Here is a 17,320-nt window from a genome sequence, read left to right on the forward strand (position 1 = left end):
CTTGGCTGCTAGAGAATCAGAAATATATTTCTCCATGGCCTCCCTCTCCGGAACAGACAGTGAATATAACTTGCCCTTGGGCGGAGACGTACCTGGCAATAAGTCTATAGCACAGTCATAGGGACGGTGAGGAGGTAGAGAAGCAGCCCGGGACTTACTGAACACTCTCTTCAGGTCATGGTACTCACGGGGCACGTTTGACAGATCCACCTGCTCCTCCTGAAACACAGAACAAGGAACAGTGGAACAAGCAGACAATAAACAAGACTTATGACAACTCTCACTCCATGAAAAAACTGCACTGTGGCCCCAGTTAATGTGGGGCTTGTGTAGGACCAACCACGGATGTCCCAAAATGACAGGATTATTAACAGATTTAGTAAGAAAGAAAGAAATGCTTTCAGTATGATTTCCTGAAGTGACAAGTCTAATAGGAGCTGTGATGTGTGTGATGGTTGGAAGAGATAATCCGCTAAGTGCTTGGACTGCTATGGGTGAGGAAAGAGGAGAGAAAGGAATTTTTAACTCATTAACTAAATCAGAGTCAATAAAGTTCCCTTCAGCTCCTGAATCAATGAGCGCATAACAGGAATGAAAACTTGAATTAAATCCCAACTTAATGGGTAGAGATGTGGTATTGGGAGAGTCCTTTCCAGTCATAATCTCTCCCACCAAAAAACGCTTACCATTAGGTGAATTATTGTTCTTGACCGTGCATAAGGCTGCAAAATGTCCTGCAACCCCACAGTACATACACAAACCACTTGTGCGTCGGCGGTGTTTCTCCTCCGCTGAGAGGCGAAATCCTCCCATTTGTTTGGGCTCGGATTCTGGAACAGGAAGTGTAGCCTCCGAACAACCGGTCTGTGAAGCCAAACATTGTGAACGAAGCTCTCTGTGGGCACTCCTGCGCTGAAGGCGATTGTCCACCCTTATGGCCAGGTTAATGAGACCGTCCAGTGTCTTGGGAAGCTCCAAAACGTAGATCTCATCCTTAATACGGTCCGCCAGTCCGTGAAAGAACATGTCCCACTGTGCTTCGCTGTTCCACCCGCACTCGGCCGCCAGGGTGCGAAAATCGATGGAATATTCCGCCACACTGTGCTCCTCCTGACGGAGCTCAGCGAGTCGTCTGGCTGCCTCTCTCCCCGAAGTCGCTGGATCGAAAACCACCCGGAGTTCCTCTGAAAACGCTTTAAAAGACACACAACAGGGAAGTCTCTTCTCCCAGACCATTGTTCCCCATAATGCAGCTTTGTCCGTCAGTAAGTTGATTAAAAATGCCACCTTGCTCGCCTCAGTGGGAAAAAATGAGGGCTGGAGTGATATAAAAAGATCACATTTGGTAATGAAGGATCTGCATAAATGGGGTTCACCTGAATAACTTTGTGGTGGTGGTAGTCGTGGTTCGGAGGTCCGTGAACTCTCATTAAAAACAGGACTGGGTGGTAGTTTGACTGGAGACACTGACAACGTGGATCCGGCTTGGAGACCCGAACTGAGTTGCTGAACTTGATTAGACAGCTCGGTGATTTGATTAAAAAGTGCTTGGATGGTCTGGCTGGAAACCTCCATACTTGCTGGGTTCAAATCTGGTCAGTTCGTTCTGTCACGTGACATAAAAGATGAGGAACCCAATTGCAAGAAAAACAAAGTCTTTTAATATAGTTCTCACAAATAGACAGATAATTGGTGAGTGGCTGGAGGCACTGAACAGGTGAATAATATAGTGGTGGTCTGATTCGGCAGCACTGATCAAATGTTCATAAACTCATCAACAGAGCAGATAAAACATTCGTCATAGAAGAGACCGGGATGTTTCAGACGTACTTCATCAACAGAGCGGATCACACATTCATCAGGAAGAAACAGGAAGCATCAGATACTGCAACATGGAATATAACCAGACCACTCACCACCAGCGAAGAGAGGAGCCTGACAAAACACAAGAACCGTGAGCAAAACAACGAACTGACAACGTGAGACAGGAACGCTGAACATTTATAGGCACAACAAATGTGCTACACCTGTAGCGCGCTGATTATCAGCCGAGCGGCGCTACGGAACAGTTCCGGTAACAAAGATCATGTGACCGCTCAGCTGATGACATGAAAACAAACACCCACTGACAGCCACGCGACACCCACACAAACACAGAGAGAGAAAGGCACACATACTTAGAAACACGTATCATAATAATGAACTGTCACACAACGCAGACACTTCAAATAAGGAGCAGATGAATCCACAACCGTGACAGGTATTGCTCAGATGACACATCAAAAAGACAAAGGGGCTGCTGCCAGATCTCCACTAGTTTTTCCTTAATTTCTTGGGTCCAAATAGACCGAAAAGTAGCCATTTTAACTTCTCCCCCACCCCCCCGCTGGCCTGCAGATACCCATACTAATGGAAGCTGCTCTCTCATTAGCTGTAGGTAATCGTCAATGGTATTTTCAATCAGAACACAGCATGATCTGAATTTCACATGACATGATCTGAATCGCCGGCAGGTCCAGATACTTAGCATGCCAAATATCTCACAGGTGTTGGCAATTTATCTGCGATTCTCTCAGATGGCGTCTTTGATAGTTCACATTGTGAGATTTTTATCCGCCTGAATGAGTACCGATTTGCCTGTGGTTTCAGGCATTTGTCTGCGATTTCTCCAAACCTGTGGCCGAGTCAAAATTGAGACTACAGTGATGCAATCTGAACTCAGCATAACAGGATTATAAATGAGTTTTTGGGTGCACAAATTAACACTATTGTTTCCAATATCCGCCTTTTTCTGAGCCACTTCTTTTGGCTTTTTCGTTTTTTTACAGATAATGCTAGTTCTGTTGTGAATATGCCACTGTGCTAAAGCATAGGTATTTGTTGCTCCTTCCTCTTTTGAAAAGAGCACAATCTCAATTAAATTTAAAGGCACAGTCACCTAAACAGCATCAAAGCATAAAAAGGGCAGATTCAAAGAGTTATAAAAATGATTTGTGAGGTATTTTGAGCTGAAACCTGTGTATATACACAACCTAGGGTCATCAGAGACTAATTTTAAATTTTATGAAAAAGGGGAATAATAGATGCCCTTTAAAAAAATTGACATTAGATTTTTTTTTTGTATTTCCTCTTGATGTCATCAGATGTTTTTATTAGTTAATGTTCATTTTGATCATCAAACTTCTTTTCTGATGTTTATCTAAATCAGATAGTGTATTGGATAGATACAGTAATAGCAGTATCACTGTCACAGGTATGCTGACCGAGCCAAGCAGATCCGTTGCAATGCCGTCATCAACGAAGACCCCAACAACCGGCTGGTGCGTGAGCTGAAGGAAGAGGTGGCTCGTCTGAAGGATCTGCTTTATGCTCAGGGTCTCGGAGACATCATTGAGAGTGAGTCGCCTGTAATACACTTCAGTCTGCGGAACGTTCCTTAAAATGACCAATTTTCTTTCAAATTCTCTTGAAAATGAAGCACACTGTCTGTACGCTTTCATTATCAGAACGCGAGGGTCAGACAGCTCTAGGAATGTGTCTGAAGGATTTGTTCTCTCTCTTTGTCTCTCTCAGCATATCGTGCACACGCTCCAGGGATATCTGCTCTCAAATGTGTGTATTGTGACATGCTAAATGCTTCACAGCTTGTGATAACCCAGGGGTCGGCAACTTTTTTTTAGGACTAACAGGGCAAATATTTGACACTGTTATGTGGATCAGTTTTTAATTCACAAAGATCAGTAATAGTGACTAAAATGCTGTGTTATGCATGCCAGGCCATGTTATTTCGCTTAAGTTCTATGCTTGTAGGTCCTTTTAGTGGCAATGTTACATTAACATCACAGAATTAGCTGTAGGTGAAGAAAGGGAAAACTGGAGGTGGACCTTGCAAAGCAGCACATATTTGAGTTGAGTTGAGTTTACCCTGTAAAAATTTGTCTCTGGCTTCACAATACATCACCACATAAAAATACACAACACAGATGCCACATGCATGTATAGAGGTGTATAAATGAAAAATAAATGGTTTCCATTTAAAATTCAGACAGCACTGGGCACAAAACATAACTGGTAAACTTTCCTTATTGTTTGTGGTTACCTAAAGCCTATTTGAATACTTAAAATGTCATATTATTGTGTTGTTGGATGCCAGAATAGAAAGAATTCAGGGTCCTGTATAAAATGTCTACACATAACTGCTTCCACATGGGAAAAAAGAAAAGAAAGAAAACAATAACTATGGTTAAGCACAAATAAATAAGCAAAATTAACAAAAAAATGATAATAAAAATGCTAGGATTTACAGCACACTTCATATCAGGTAAGGTTAAATAAAGCATTATATTTGTTGTTATTGATTTGGTTTGGTTTTATAGCTGAAGATAGGAAACAAGCTAAGGGATTTTGCTAGTGACGCTAACTATTCCTAGTGCTTAAGTTAGCTTACATTATTAGCTGTATAACTAGCAGCTTGCTAAACTGCTAGCTAACAAACTGACACTAAAACTAAATAAACAGTTCTTTTCATCTCCCTTCCTCCAGTTACTTTATAGGTAGATATTAAGATAACTAGCATTAATGAAGTGGTTAGGACAAACCATTCTGCTATTACTTAAGTCAAGGATTTAGGAAAATTGTGTTTTAATAGAATGGTACTGCATCATTTTCAAAAACCTGTTCTTTGAAACACAAATTTGTTTTCTGATTAGACAACATTTTTATTCTCAAAGTCGCATCTGTTGTTTTACAGGTGTTTTTTAAACAGATTAAAGATTAGAGTTTAATTTTTTAACTCAATATTTTATAACAGGCAAATGATACTACAGTCAGTCCTCTGTAATTTCTCAAAGCGTGTGCCAATATTGACCCTTGCTAATGTTGCCGACCCCTGTGAAAGCTAAGCAGGAAGCTCTGGACCACCAGAGCTGTGCTATGCTGTGCAGTTTCTAATCAATTTATTTTAATTAACTAATTAGCCTGATAGGCAACATAATTATCTTACGCTGCTGCTCTGATGGTCCAGAAGCGCTCCAGAGGTTTGCTTGGGATTTGCCTCTAAGTGAAGCACAGGCATGCGGTCTGTGCAGTCACAGATCATCTCCATGCTCATTATCTCAAGCATGGTCTGGTGAATTTGAGGCATGGCAGAAAAATCCATTACAGATCATGTCTTCGATGCTCTGATTGACGTGAAAAACAAAACAGCATTTGAAGTCCTCAAATTGATGCCGTTGTGTCCTGCAGCTTTATGACTTTTTTAATTGGCTGTTTTATCTTTACGTCTGACTCTTTCTACTCTGCCTCCTTCCCCTTCTTTTCTGTTTCCATGGCTTTCCTTTTTTTCTTACCACAACTTTCTCCTTTGACTCTCCAACCTGTTGTTCCCACTTGTTGCCCAGACTTGTCAAATTACAAGGCTAATATCAGTAGCATCCAGGCTGTCAATCAAAGGGGTGATTTCTCCACAGTGACCAATGCCATGACTGGGATGAGCCCCTCGCCCTCTCTGTCCGCCCTGACCAGCCGAGTGGGATCCATCAGCAGCTTGCATGACCGGATCATGTTCAGCCCAGGAAGCGAGGAAGCCATCGAGAGGCTGAAGGTAAGAGAGTGGATGAGGAGATGTCTGGGTGGATGGTATAAATGAATAAGTGCCAGCGCTGATCTTTTTAACATTGACATCTATTCCTACTAGGAAACTGAGAAGATAATCGCGGAGCTCAATGAAACTTGGGAAGAGAAGCTTCGCCGCACTGAGGCCATTAGAATGGAAAGGTACTGCTGGGAGAGATTTAGACTTTGGAAATGTTTCTGAAATTATTCTATTTTTTCAAAAATAAAACTTTGTTTGTTGTCATTAGGGAGGCACTTTTGGCTGAAATGGGTGTGGCGATGAGGGAAGATGGAGGAACGGTTGGAGTCTTTTCGCCAAAGAAGGTAAAATGTTCTTTTCAATTCTAAAAATTGTTTGTAAAGTCATATACATGTTAAATGTCAATAAAGTGTGTTGTACTGAGTTAAATCACTAAACGGTTCTTCAGGATTCAATTAAGGATTATTTGGGGCTAAAACTGTGGTTCGAAGAGGTAGGGCTGTGCAATTAGACGAAATTCAATTTAGATGTTCTCCCAGTGTTTACGTGGGTTTCCTCCGGGTGCTTCGGTTTACCGCACAAGTCCAAAGACATGCGGTACATGTGAAGTGGGTAAAGTAAGTTGTCCGTAATGTATGTGTGTGAATGAGAGTGTATGGGTGCTTTCCGGTAATGGGTTGCAGATGGCATTCGCTGCATAAAACATATGCTGAATAAATTTTGCGTGTTATAAAGGGACTAAGCCAACAAGAAAATGAATAAATGAATGAATAAATGGCCCCGCATTTTGCGCTACGGCACTGCTCACTGCTCTTGACCGAAGAATAAAATCAAGTTTATTAATTGTTAATTTTTAAAATCAATTTAACTGTACTTTAAGGTTTTTAACTGTGTGCTTCAACAAACATCTTTATGATTTGATTGTTTCAGACTCCCCACCTGGTCAACCTCAATGAAGATCCTCTCATGTCTGAGTGCTTGTTGTACTACATTAAAGATGGAATCACCAAGTAAGACTTTTGTTTATTTTACAGACATTACAAAGGGCAGATACAGTATATGAAATTAAATTATTGAAGTACAATTTTTTTAAATTGGATAATTTTAAGTTCCTTTATTTAACTTTTAAATATTTTGTCATTTTATTTTGTACAAATAAACAAAAAAATGTCCATCTAATAATGCTTAGCTCCTCAACACTTGTACACACAGCTTTAACCTTAACAATGGCATTAGTTCAACCCAAGTATTAACATTTAATCATTTGGCAGATGTTTTGATCCAAAGTCACTTAAAATATATTTTTTCTTTTTTTTTTTTTTAAAGAGCCCATATTATACATGAAATAGGGTCATATCTTGGTTGTAAGGGTCTCCAACAACAGTTTAATATGCATGCAAGGTCAAAAAACACTTTCGTGGTCTTATAATCTGCATTTATTTTTACCTAATTATCCCAGCGACTCCTGTATGAATCGTCCAGTGATTCATTTGTTCCCAAACCCCTCCTTAGCGCGAAGCTAATCTGCGCTGATTGGACCAATGACAGTCTGTTGCGATTGGTCGACTGCCTTCAGTCAGAGAGTGAAATGCACAACAGCTAATCAGCAATATAAAAGTAATCACAGTTCATACACGCTCGATAGTGTAGGCGTGGATTTTAGCTGCCAGTGGGTCAATGTAAATACAGACTATGGACTTGAAAATTCAGACGACTAACTATTTTATTGAGCAAAAACTCCAAAAACAGTTGAGGAGATCTCCTAGCTTCTCACTCTGCTCTTTTCACAGACACACACACACACACACGCACTTAACCCTGCTCCGGACGACAACGCGCGCGCGCACACACACACACAAACACACACACACACCTCCGGACGACAGCGCGCGCACACGCACACACAGACACACACACTACTCCTCGTCCACGGAGCTCCGTTAACAAAGAAGCACGCGTCGCGTTTTTAACGTGACTTTGCACGCGATAAGAGAATATAGCCAGTTAACCTGATACAGTACACGCGGTTACAAGTAACAAATCACAACTAAATACATTTGCAAGCTAGAGTCAACGAGGCAACTTTAATCGCACGTACTTACACTTGAGAAATGAAGGAAGAAAAATCCATCCTGACGTCCATCAGTAAGTTACTCTTTACTGATCCTTCCTTTAACAAACGCTGATGAAGTATTCTTTGTAGCCTGTAGTTTCCAGAAGTTTCCAACTGCTTGGCTATAATGCTGAGGTTTCATCTTTGGGTAGAGACTCAATATATCCATCTGCAGTGTGACTTCAATCGACCGGCATGTTTGTGTGTGTGTGTGTTTGTGGGTGTGTGTGTGTGTGTGTCTGGGTTTCTGCGTCAGAGGGCGGGGCCTCAGGTTTGAAATCTCCCGGGTTTGCGCGTGCACGTGAATAACTTGGTTTCGTTCGTACGTCATGGCGAAACACCTAATGAATCGGTATCAAGGCGACTCGTTTGAAGCACTATGAGTCGACTCTTTTATAGATGAATCAACCGTTTTAAACACTGTACACTAACAGATTTAAGCCTTAGCTGGATACTTCACTTCACTTAGAGCTGTGTTACACACTACATGGAGGGGAATTTTCAAAAACCCATAATATGGGCTCTTTAAAAGAAAAACATGACAGATGATAGATTTGAAAACAGAAATGGGAGTGTTATTGCTAGAAAGCTACAATATTTTTGCATACAACAAAGAAGATATACAACAAAATATATCACAATGTTTATTGTAGAACTTTACAAATGATTAAGATAAATTAGAGAGTAGAATAGTGTTGGATTGAGAATATGAAACATTTTTAATCTGAAAAAGATAATGGAATTGAAGCTGTTAGTGTTAGAAGGCCTGATACAGTACATCTATGATTAGTAGTAGAAAATGCAATAAAGAGATTTAATGCTATAATATCAGAATATGGATTAAAAAATTATCTTTATTTCTTAAAAATGTCTCGCATGACAATATAAACTCAAATCAAAATGAACAAAAGAGCATGCTTGGGTTTTATTATTAAGTGCTGTGACAAGACGTTTACCTCTGCAGGGTCGGTCGTGAGGATGCCAGCAGTCGGCAGGACATTGTGTTAAGTGGCCACTTCATCAAAGACGAACACTGTATCTTCACAAGTACCACAAATGCCATAGGAGAGGGTACGGTGGTCCTAGAGCCTTGTGAGGGAGCAGAGACTTATGTTAATGGCAAGAGAGTTACAGAGCCCACAGTTCTCAAATCAGGTAGCTTATCTGTTTCCAGTCTCATTCTGTCAAACAATTTTTTGGATGTCTTAACCCCCTCTGTTATTTTTGTTAGGTAACCGTATCATTATGGGCAAAAGCCACGTGTTCCGCTTCAATGACCCAGAGCAAGCAAGGCAAGACAGAGAGAGGACTCCGTGTGCGGACACACCAGTGGAGCCGGTGGACTGGGCCTTTGCTCAGAGAGAACTACTGGAGAAACAAGGCATTGACATGAAGCAAGAGATGGATCAGAGGTAGCACTTCTGTTCATGGCACTTTTGTGCTTTTAAACTAGTATACATTTTTCATAGTATTTTCTATAATATTTTTTCATGTGGAGAAAGTAGTTTTATTTCAGCTAGAATAAAAGCAGTTTAAGAAATTAAGAAAAAATAAAACGGTTAAAGGTGGTCAATATTATTAGCCTTCTCAAGCAATATTTTTCTGATTGTCTACAGAACGAACTATAAAACAATTACTCTAATTACTCTAATTACTCTATCGTGCCTAATAAACCTACTTAAGCCTTTAAATTGCACTTTGAGCTGAATAATAGTATATTGAAAATATCTAGTAAAATAGCACGCACTGTCATCATAGCAAAGATAAAAGAGATATTTAGAGTTATTAGAAATTAGTTATTAAAACTGTTATGTTTAGAAATGTGTTGAAAATAATATATCTTCTTTCTGTCAAACAGAAATTGGGGAAAATATACAGGGGGGCTAATAATTCAGGAGGGCTAATAATAGGGTATATGCTGAAGCATTCTAATAGGACTTTTAATTTGCCAGTAACCTGAGTTAAGCGCTTCTGGCGAACTGTATGCCAATGCAAAATTCGGCGCGTTTAAGGTCTGTTTTCTTAAAAATTCAGCAATCTTCACTAGTGATATCCGATATAAAGTGGGTCTCAGATTGTACAAGAGGCACTGCATTAAATTACATTTTCCCCTGCCATGTCTTTATAATATGAGCATTTATTTTCCCCAGTATATTCAATAGAGTTTCTGCGCTAGCCTGCCAATTCCTGACAGGCCAGTGCGAGTAAACGGCTTTTTGTCTCGTTTTACGCTTGAGCAACTAAATGAATGGCAAAGTTTATTTAACTGAATGTATTTTAATGACATTACAACTTCGATGCTGTAAAAGGAACCAGATAAAATGGAAAAAAGTCCACAATAACAGGTCACCGGAAGTTTATCAGTATAGGAAAAACTCTAGCTTGGCATATACCCTATTCTGACTCCAACTGTATTACTTACATTTTTATCATCCTTTATAATTATATCAAAGAGCACCCACAATTTGTAGGCATCACCTGCGTTTGATAGTTTTTGTGGTTTTACATTGGTGCCTGTGTCATTTGCAGATTACAAGAGCTGGAGGACCAGTATCGTAAAGAGAGAGAAGAAGCAAGCAACCTTCTGGAGCAGCAGAGACTGGTTAGTCATTTTAGACTATTGTTCTGCCATCAGTTGCTTAGTTTGTCAGGCATAAAGGCAAAACAAATATTTCGTTTTCTTCATTTCAGGATTTTGAAACATCTTATCAAACAAACAAATTTTCCAGGAACAGACTAACAGCTTCTAAATACATCTAAACTACCGTTGGTCTTTGGTGATCACATAATAGGTAGTTGATGCCCTGGCGCCCTGCCTTCTTTGATGTAGAAATCTTCTCCAGTTCATTTTATTTGCTCTGTCCATCAGGGTCAGACTTCCTTGACTAAATGCATAGTTGAAATTGAAATATAATTCTACATATACTGACACTGTTTTTGTCTAATGTTGTGAAGCTGCTTGCTTTGATCAGCACACAGCAAGAGGGTATGGTTCGAGTCCCAGCTGGGAGTTCCTGCTCTATATTTCTTTTTTATGAGATTGCGCGTGGGTTCATGTGGGTTTCCCCAATAATTTTTTTAAATTCAAAGCAGCTTAACTCAGATGAAGTTCTACTTAATCAAACAATGGGCAGCTCCACAGGTCCCGAACCAAGCCAGTGGCAACAGCGGCAAGAAACAAACTTCACCAAGTGAAAAAAAAAAAACTTTAGAAAAACCAGGATTACTCAAAGTAATGTATTGTCGTACTTAAAGTAAAAGTCAGAGCACTAATTAAGCCATGATTTGTAAAATAATAGCAAAATAACAGAAAAATACAGTAGATTGGAGGACAGGTTGACTGATAAATGTGACATGACTTTACTTAAGCACCGAATTGAAGAGCTTGTGGCACATCACTGTTATAAAATGCTTTCTTAACTGCTGTTTTCATTTTGGGTGAACTATGTGTTTTTATTATTATTTAATTATTACTCCAGGTATTCCGTCTATTATCTTTGGTTGACAATGTAAAAAAAAAGCAATGAAAGCAAATTTGACTTTGTTTTTTTAGGACTATGAGAGTAAGCTGGAAGCTCTTCAGAAACAGGTCAACTCCAGATATTACCCAGAAACGACAGAGGAGGAGGAGGAGCTAGAAGATGAAGGTGGGTAACTGTTAAAGACTTCTAGGCATTATCTGATCCAGACATATCAAACATCTCAGGTGGTCATATTCTATAAAGAGTGTTTAGATGCTTAACCTCATTTGAAATGGGTTTATATTTTTGCTCCTGCAGTCCCATGGACAAAGCGAGAGACGGAATTAGCCCTCTGGGCTTTCAGGAAATGGCGTTTCTATCAGTTCACCTCTCTCAGAGACCTGCTCTGGGGAAATGCCATTTTCCTCAAGGAGGCTAATGCCATTAGTGTGGAGCTGAAGAAAAAGGTACGCCAAAATCATTTTCGGCAATCCTAATGGTTGTGTTAGACTTTATTAAATCCCACTGAATTCCCAAGAATGAATTTGCTTAACATTTGCTTCTTTCGTCTGCAGGTTCAGTTTCAGTTTGTGCTGTTAACAGACACGCTGTATTCCCCGCTGCCCCCTGACCTCCTGCCACCCAGCATAGCCAAAGACAGAGAGAAACGGCTGTTTCCTCGCACCATTGTAGCAGTAGAGGTGCAGGACCAGAAAAATGGTGCCACACACTATTGGACCCTAGACAAACTCAGGTACAATGAGGTTAAGTATACAGTTAAAGTAAAAAGGATTAACCCTCTTCTGAAATGATTTTTTTTTTAAATATTTACCAAATGATGTTTAACAGTGCAAGTAAATGTTAACAGTATTTCAGAAAATATTTTTCTTCTTCTGTAGAATGTCATATTGTTTTTAGTTTGGTTGGAATAATAAATGGAATAAAAATTTAGCCAGCTCCTTAACCAGCTCTTAGCTGGTTGCTATTAACTTGCAAAATACTAATAAAATATAATGAACTGTTTTAATATTATGTACTGTCATGATGGCAGAGGGAAAATAAAGTAGGTACTAGAAGATAGTTATTAAAAGTTATTCAAAAAAAGTTAAACAGCTCTTGGGAAATATTTGAAAAAAATTTTAAGTTGAAAACAGCTATTAAAAATATTATTTAAAACATTGTTATTAAAAATATTGTAAAAAATGTGTTTGTTAAAAAGCACTTGGTAAATATTTGAAAAACGAAACAAAAGTTTCAAAGAAGAGCTTATAATTTTTACTTCAGCTCTACATAATGTGCATGTAATGCCCACAGAAGTGTGTCAAGCACTGCAGTTATGAATCAGAATTAAGCGACCAGTTAAAAGATGCAACGCTGCTACTAAATATGTTTCTTTTTCTGATGAGTTGGTTAGTTCAGGGTCAAATGATTCAGCAGTGAATTGGTTCACTGTATTATAGGGCTCTATTTTGACGATCCATGCGCAAAGCGCAGGGCGCAGATGCTTTCTTGGCGTGTCAGAATGCTCTTTTGCTAATATAAGGACGGAAAAATCCACTTACGCCGTGGCACATGGTCTAAATGGGTTGAGTTTATTTTCTTAATGAGTTATAGGTGTGTTTTGAGAATAAACCAATCAGAGTCTCATCTCCCATTCCCTTTAAGAGCCAGTTGCGTCACGCCATAAGCGCATTTGCTATTTACATGACGTAAAGTAAATGTAGGTGGAAAAACTGAGCATTTCACTAGCAGGAAAAAAGTTAAACAAATAAGGCATCTCATAATCTGGTTTCACTTTCGCTCTCGTGGATAGGGAAACCTTGTACGCACAGACATCAATTCAGTTCTAATTTCCAGCAAACGAATAAATGAACAATAATAACGAAGTGTGTTCAAAAACCTGAGTTATATCCTAATACACATGCTGTGCCCCATATAAATATAAGGTCTAAAACCTGATCGGTGGACAAATCCAAGCTTGTTTTTAATAAAACAAATATAAATATGCATATAATAAATAATACTGCTAATAATGATAACATTTTACAAAAGCAAATTGAATGAACTGAAAAAGCCTCCCGAGATAAAGAAAGTATCAGTGGTTTTTAACTTCATGTAGGCTAGAAAATAATATGTTTTGTAATATTTTAATCCTTTATATTTATATCCAATATATATCCTTATTATATCCTATATATATATCCTTAATATTTTATATATTTTTCATATGTAAAGATATTTGCGTATTGCTCTACATCTTGTGAGTATTAAACAGTGTGCAAGCCAGGCGCACTCTGCGCCAGACAATAGACCAGCTTTGTTCTGGTTTAAAGAACAGACTATTATAGTTTCTCAAAATAGCAACACGCCAGCAACGCGCCAAAACACGCCTGCTTTTTTAGACCAGAACGCCTATGAGCACACATACAGTAGGTGAGAGTTCAAAGTGGCTATTAACGCCGCGGCTGGTACCGCCGCCGTTTGAAATAGGTGCCGCTCTGTTTTTAGTGTATGACCGCAGTTTGTGAATGAGCCGCCAGGGGGCGCAAAGGGACGGGATGCGAACGGACAGAAATAGATCATACAGCTACTGTGCTTGTAAATGATATTAAACAATAAGTCAAAGCATTATAATTCCTTCATTAATCATTTAAAATTTGTTAACACGCTTTATTGTAAACTTTTTAAGTGCAAAGAGGATTCGTTTTGGAAAATAGAATTGAAGAAGTAAAAGACAACTAAAATGAAAGCACAAACATTTAGTACAAATAAGTAGTCTTAAATAAATAAATAAATAAATAAATAAATAAATAAATAAATAAATAAATAAATAAATAAAGCAGCCTAAATATAGAAAGATGTTCAGTGTTTGCTATTTTGATAGGACTAAGACAAGACATTTTCATTTATGTTTTATTTCTGTTTTTATTTCCATTTTCGTTGTTGATTATATTTTACTATCTTATTTATGTCTCAACAATTGTACATAAACAAATAATAAACGAATAATGAAAATAAATGAATAATGAAAATAGGCCTAAATAAATTATTTATTTAAAGACATTGCCGTACAGTACGTGAAACACTGAGAAAAATAAATTGACCTACCTTAAGCAGATCACTAAAAGTATAATAAAATTATTTTTGCCGCAGGACATAAATTAAGTCTTGCAGGTTTATTTTTAATAATTTAGTTTCAGTTCTGTTCATTTTTTTTTTCAAAACGTCAATGTTCTCCTTTAAAGTAGCTATAACTGTTGTTTTGTTTTTTTGTTTTTTTTTTACTTATGGCTCAGTATGTTTTGTATTTTAACTTCATATTCAGTCACCTTGCAAATGTGTGTGAAATATAATGCCGCATAACCGCGGAAAAAGAAGAAAAAACTGTCGAAGGTTAGAGCTAATTCATCAAAATAAGCTATATTAAAATACAACATTTATGTTAATACAGGCAGAGTGTGAACAAACTCAAGGCTAAGATATGTGCTTGCCTTTTAATGCATTTGCGGCCTTTAGGCTACAGGCAACTATGTATAATAATGTTTTTTTTTTCTTGTTTTTTTTTTTGTATGGTAAAGGACAATACACATTATGTTATTGATGTAAACTTAGGCTAAAACTTACCATTGATAAACGTGACCTACCTCAAGCAGATCACTTAAAGTATAAAAAAATAAAGTAGGCTATATATATATTCTTAATAAACTTCACAGCCACAAATATAAAAACAACTTGTATTAAAACTGGGCGAGGATTAGAAAGAATACGATGCTTGTTATATATAATTTAAATTTTGATTCCAATTTCTGCAAGCACATTTTTTCACTCGCTACTCTGCCAGAAACTTCGCCGCCGGAGAGCACCTCAATAATGTAAACATTTGTTTAAAGATGGAGCGCAAGATGTGCCGAGTGGCAACATGTGAAGAACGATGGCAAAGCTAAGTGTGATTATTGTAATAAACTAAGTTATAAAGCAGAGTCCCGACCAACAGGACTAAGCATATGCGGTTGGCTCATTCTTCACGAATATAGAATTAAAATAATGGCGCGTTAGGTTCACTAAGCAGCGCATTCTCTCCGCCTCATCGTTTAACCAGCGGGACACGCTGCTGAAGCAGGAGAGACACTCCGTCATTCATAATCTTAGCTGATGTATCGGAGTCGAAAGAATATATCAAAGAGGAATTTTCTTTTAACAGTCCCGATATGTTTAATCTTTTTATTTTATTTTTTTTTTCGTGTCATTTCTCTTCAGCAAATTAGATATTTTTTAAAGCTGCTTGATTCTTTTAAAACCGAAAGCAGAGCCCATGGTGTTTTTCCATAAGATACTCCTTTATGAATGTTTTAATTTTTTTATTAAAGTTTTTGATGTGCTTTTTGATAGTTTTATTTTATTTCAAGCAGCATCTAAATGCGAATTTATCCTCAAAACTTGGCATGAGAGCGATGCAAGTCATGTGTGGCATAATTGCCTTTTTTCCCTGCGCGTGCGAGATCAATTTCTGATCTTTTTGCAACTAAAATGAAAGCATAAACATTCAGTACAAATAAGTAGTCTTAAATAAATAAATAAATAAATAAATAAAGCAGTCTTTTAACCTAAATATAGAGAGATGTTCAGTGTTTGCTATTTTGACAGGACTAAGACAAGACATTTTCATTTATGTTTTTATTTCTGTTTTTACTTACATTTTCGTTGTTGATTATAGTTTACTATCTCATTTTATGTCTCAACAATTATAGATAATAATAAACGAATAATGAAAATTAATGAATAATGAAAATAGGCCTAGATATATTATTTATTTAAAGACATTGCCGACATTGAGCTTAAGTTGAATGCAGCTTCATCAAAAGCAGAAAAAAATAAAATAATTTGACCTATTTTAAGCAGATTATAATAAAAATATTTTTGCCGCAGGACATAAATTAAGTCTAGCAGGTTTGTTTTTTTAATACTTTAGTTTCAGTTCAGTTTTTTTTTTTCAAAACGTCAATGTTCTCCTTTAAAGTAGCTATAACTGTTGTTTTGTTTTGTTTTTTTACTTAATGGCTCAGTATGTTTTGTATTTGAATTTGACGCGTCAGAAAAAAAAAACCGCTGAATCTCTGCAAATATTTGGTTAACTTATAAAACAAATGTATGGTTTAGTGATGTTAGTAATGCATAGAAAAATGCAAAGCAGAATTATTAAAGTTATTATTTCATTGATCTGAACATAACCATTTATAATATAATTACTAACCCGTCGTCTAAAATATTAAAATAATAAAATAGTCTATTATTTTTTTCATGGCTAGAGCTTGATTAAATTGATTAACAAGCCATGTGCTTTTGTTTGTTTGTTCTCGGTACTGGGTATACGCAAAACATTTTCTAAAATGTCAAGCAGTATTTGTCTATAGAGCAGCATTTTGCTAATTATAATAGTCCTTTATATTTATATACATGTGTTTTTGCATATTCGTTATTTCACTTGATGCATTCGTTATTTAATGTTTGAATACTGAAATAAAAAGCCATCGTTTAAAAGGTTATTTCACCATCAAAATGTAGCCTGTTATATGTATCATTAACGTTTTATATAAAACTGCTGTGCAGTGTAAATGGGACCTTAATACAGTTTAAAGCGAAGTTGTCTGTAAGGATGATGGGCATGGCATGTCTATTGTTGTGGCTCGCGTTGTGAATATTAGAAAATAACTGTCGGGTGAAGGCTTTATGGTCGTGCGGAATTGTCTGCTGCTGTCATGGCTCAGCAGGCAACACCCTATTCAGCTAGGCTATGTTCGGTGTTTGTATGTACAAATTCGTTTTGGCGAATGCTAGAGCGTAATAGAGATATTTTAAATAACAAGTATAGTTCAGTCCAGAAGTTGCTGTGCATAGAAACATTCATTTTCATAAGGCCCCATTTGCGGTTTGGTTTTAAAACGCATAGGTTTTGCTACGGTTACGCCATCCGTCCTCGGGAGTTTTGGATTTTGTGTAACCATGTTTGTGGAAAACACTTGAGGGTGGAGACATACCCCTTCCCCCATCTCATAACCAAAAGCTTGTCTTTCAGGTGTTAATGGGCATCGAGACCGAAGTCATGTCGCATTTCCACTGTCGGCCTATATTGCTCGCAGCGCGTAACGCAAACCC

General features: G+C 37.7%; 1 protein-coding gene and 1 long non-coding RNA gene across 18 annotated transcripts in view; one reads left to right on the forward strand and one right to left on the reverse strand.

Moving 5' to 3' along the window:
* Window positions 1–17,320, reverse strand: part of LOC148679736 (uncharacterized) — an 807,653-nt gene that overhangs the window by 655,585 nt on the left and 134,748 nt on the right. The window lies entirely within an intron of this gene.
* kif1ab (kinesin family member 1Ab) overlaps window positions 1–17,320 on the forward strand; it is a 79,322-nt gene that overhangs the window by 21,754 nt on the left and 40,248 nt on the right. For 6 of the 17 annotated variants that reach the window (XM_087240721.1, XM_087240722.1, XM_087240727.1 and 3 more), the window contains exons 13-23: window positions 3,254–3,396; window positions 5,400–5,602; window positions 5,696–5,775; window positions 5,862–5,937; window positions 6,524–6,603; window positions 8,671–8,861; window positions 8,938–9,118; window positions 10,236–10,308; window positions 11,260–11,353; window positions 11,486–11,634; window positions 11,743–11,921. In XM_087240721.1, coding sequence (XP_087096847.1) covers window positions 3,254–3,396; window positions 5,400–5,602; window positions 5,696–5,775; window positions 5,862–5,937; window positions 6,524–6,603; window positions 8,671–8,861; window positions 8,938–9,118; window positions 10,236–10,308; window positions 11,260–11,353; window positions 11,486–11,634; window positions 11,743–11,921 — 1,449 coding nt within the window. Of the gene's footprint in view, window positions 1–3,253; window positions 3,397–3,573; window positions 3,613–5,399; window positions 5,603–5,695; window positions 5,776–5,861; window positions 5,938–6,523; window positions 6,604–8,670; window positions 8,862–8,937; window positions 9,119–10,235; window positions 10,309–11,259; window positions 11,354–11,485; window positions 11,635–11,742; window positions 11,922–17,320 lie in introns of all 17 variants that reach the window. The other 11 variants (XM_087240725.1, XM_087240726.1, XM_087240735.1 and 8 more) reach the window with 2 other exon arrangements.

Source organism: Danio rerio, chromosome 2 (assembly GCF_052040795.2).
Source record: "Danio rerio strain M-AB ecotype USA chromosome 2, GRCz13ab, whole genome shotgun sequence".
Taxonomy (NCBI): domain Eukaryota; kingdom Metazoa; phylum Chordata; class Actinopteri; order Cypriniformes; family Danionidae; genus Danio; species Danio rerio.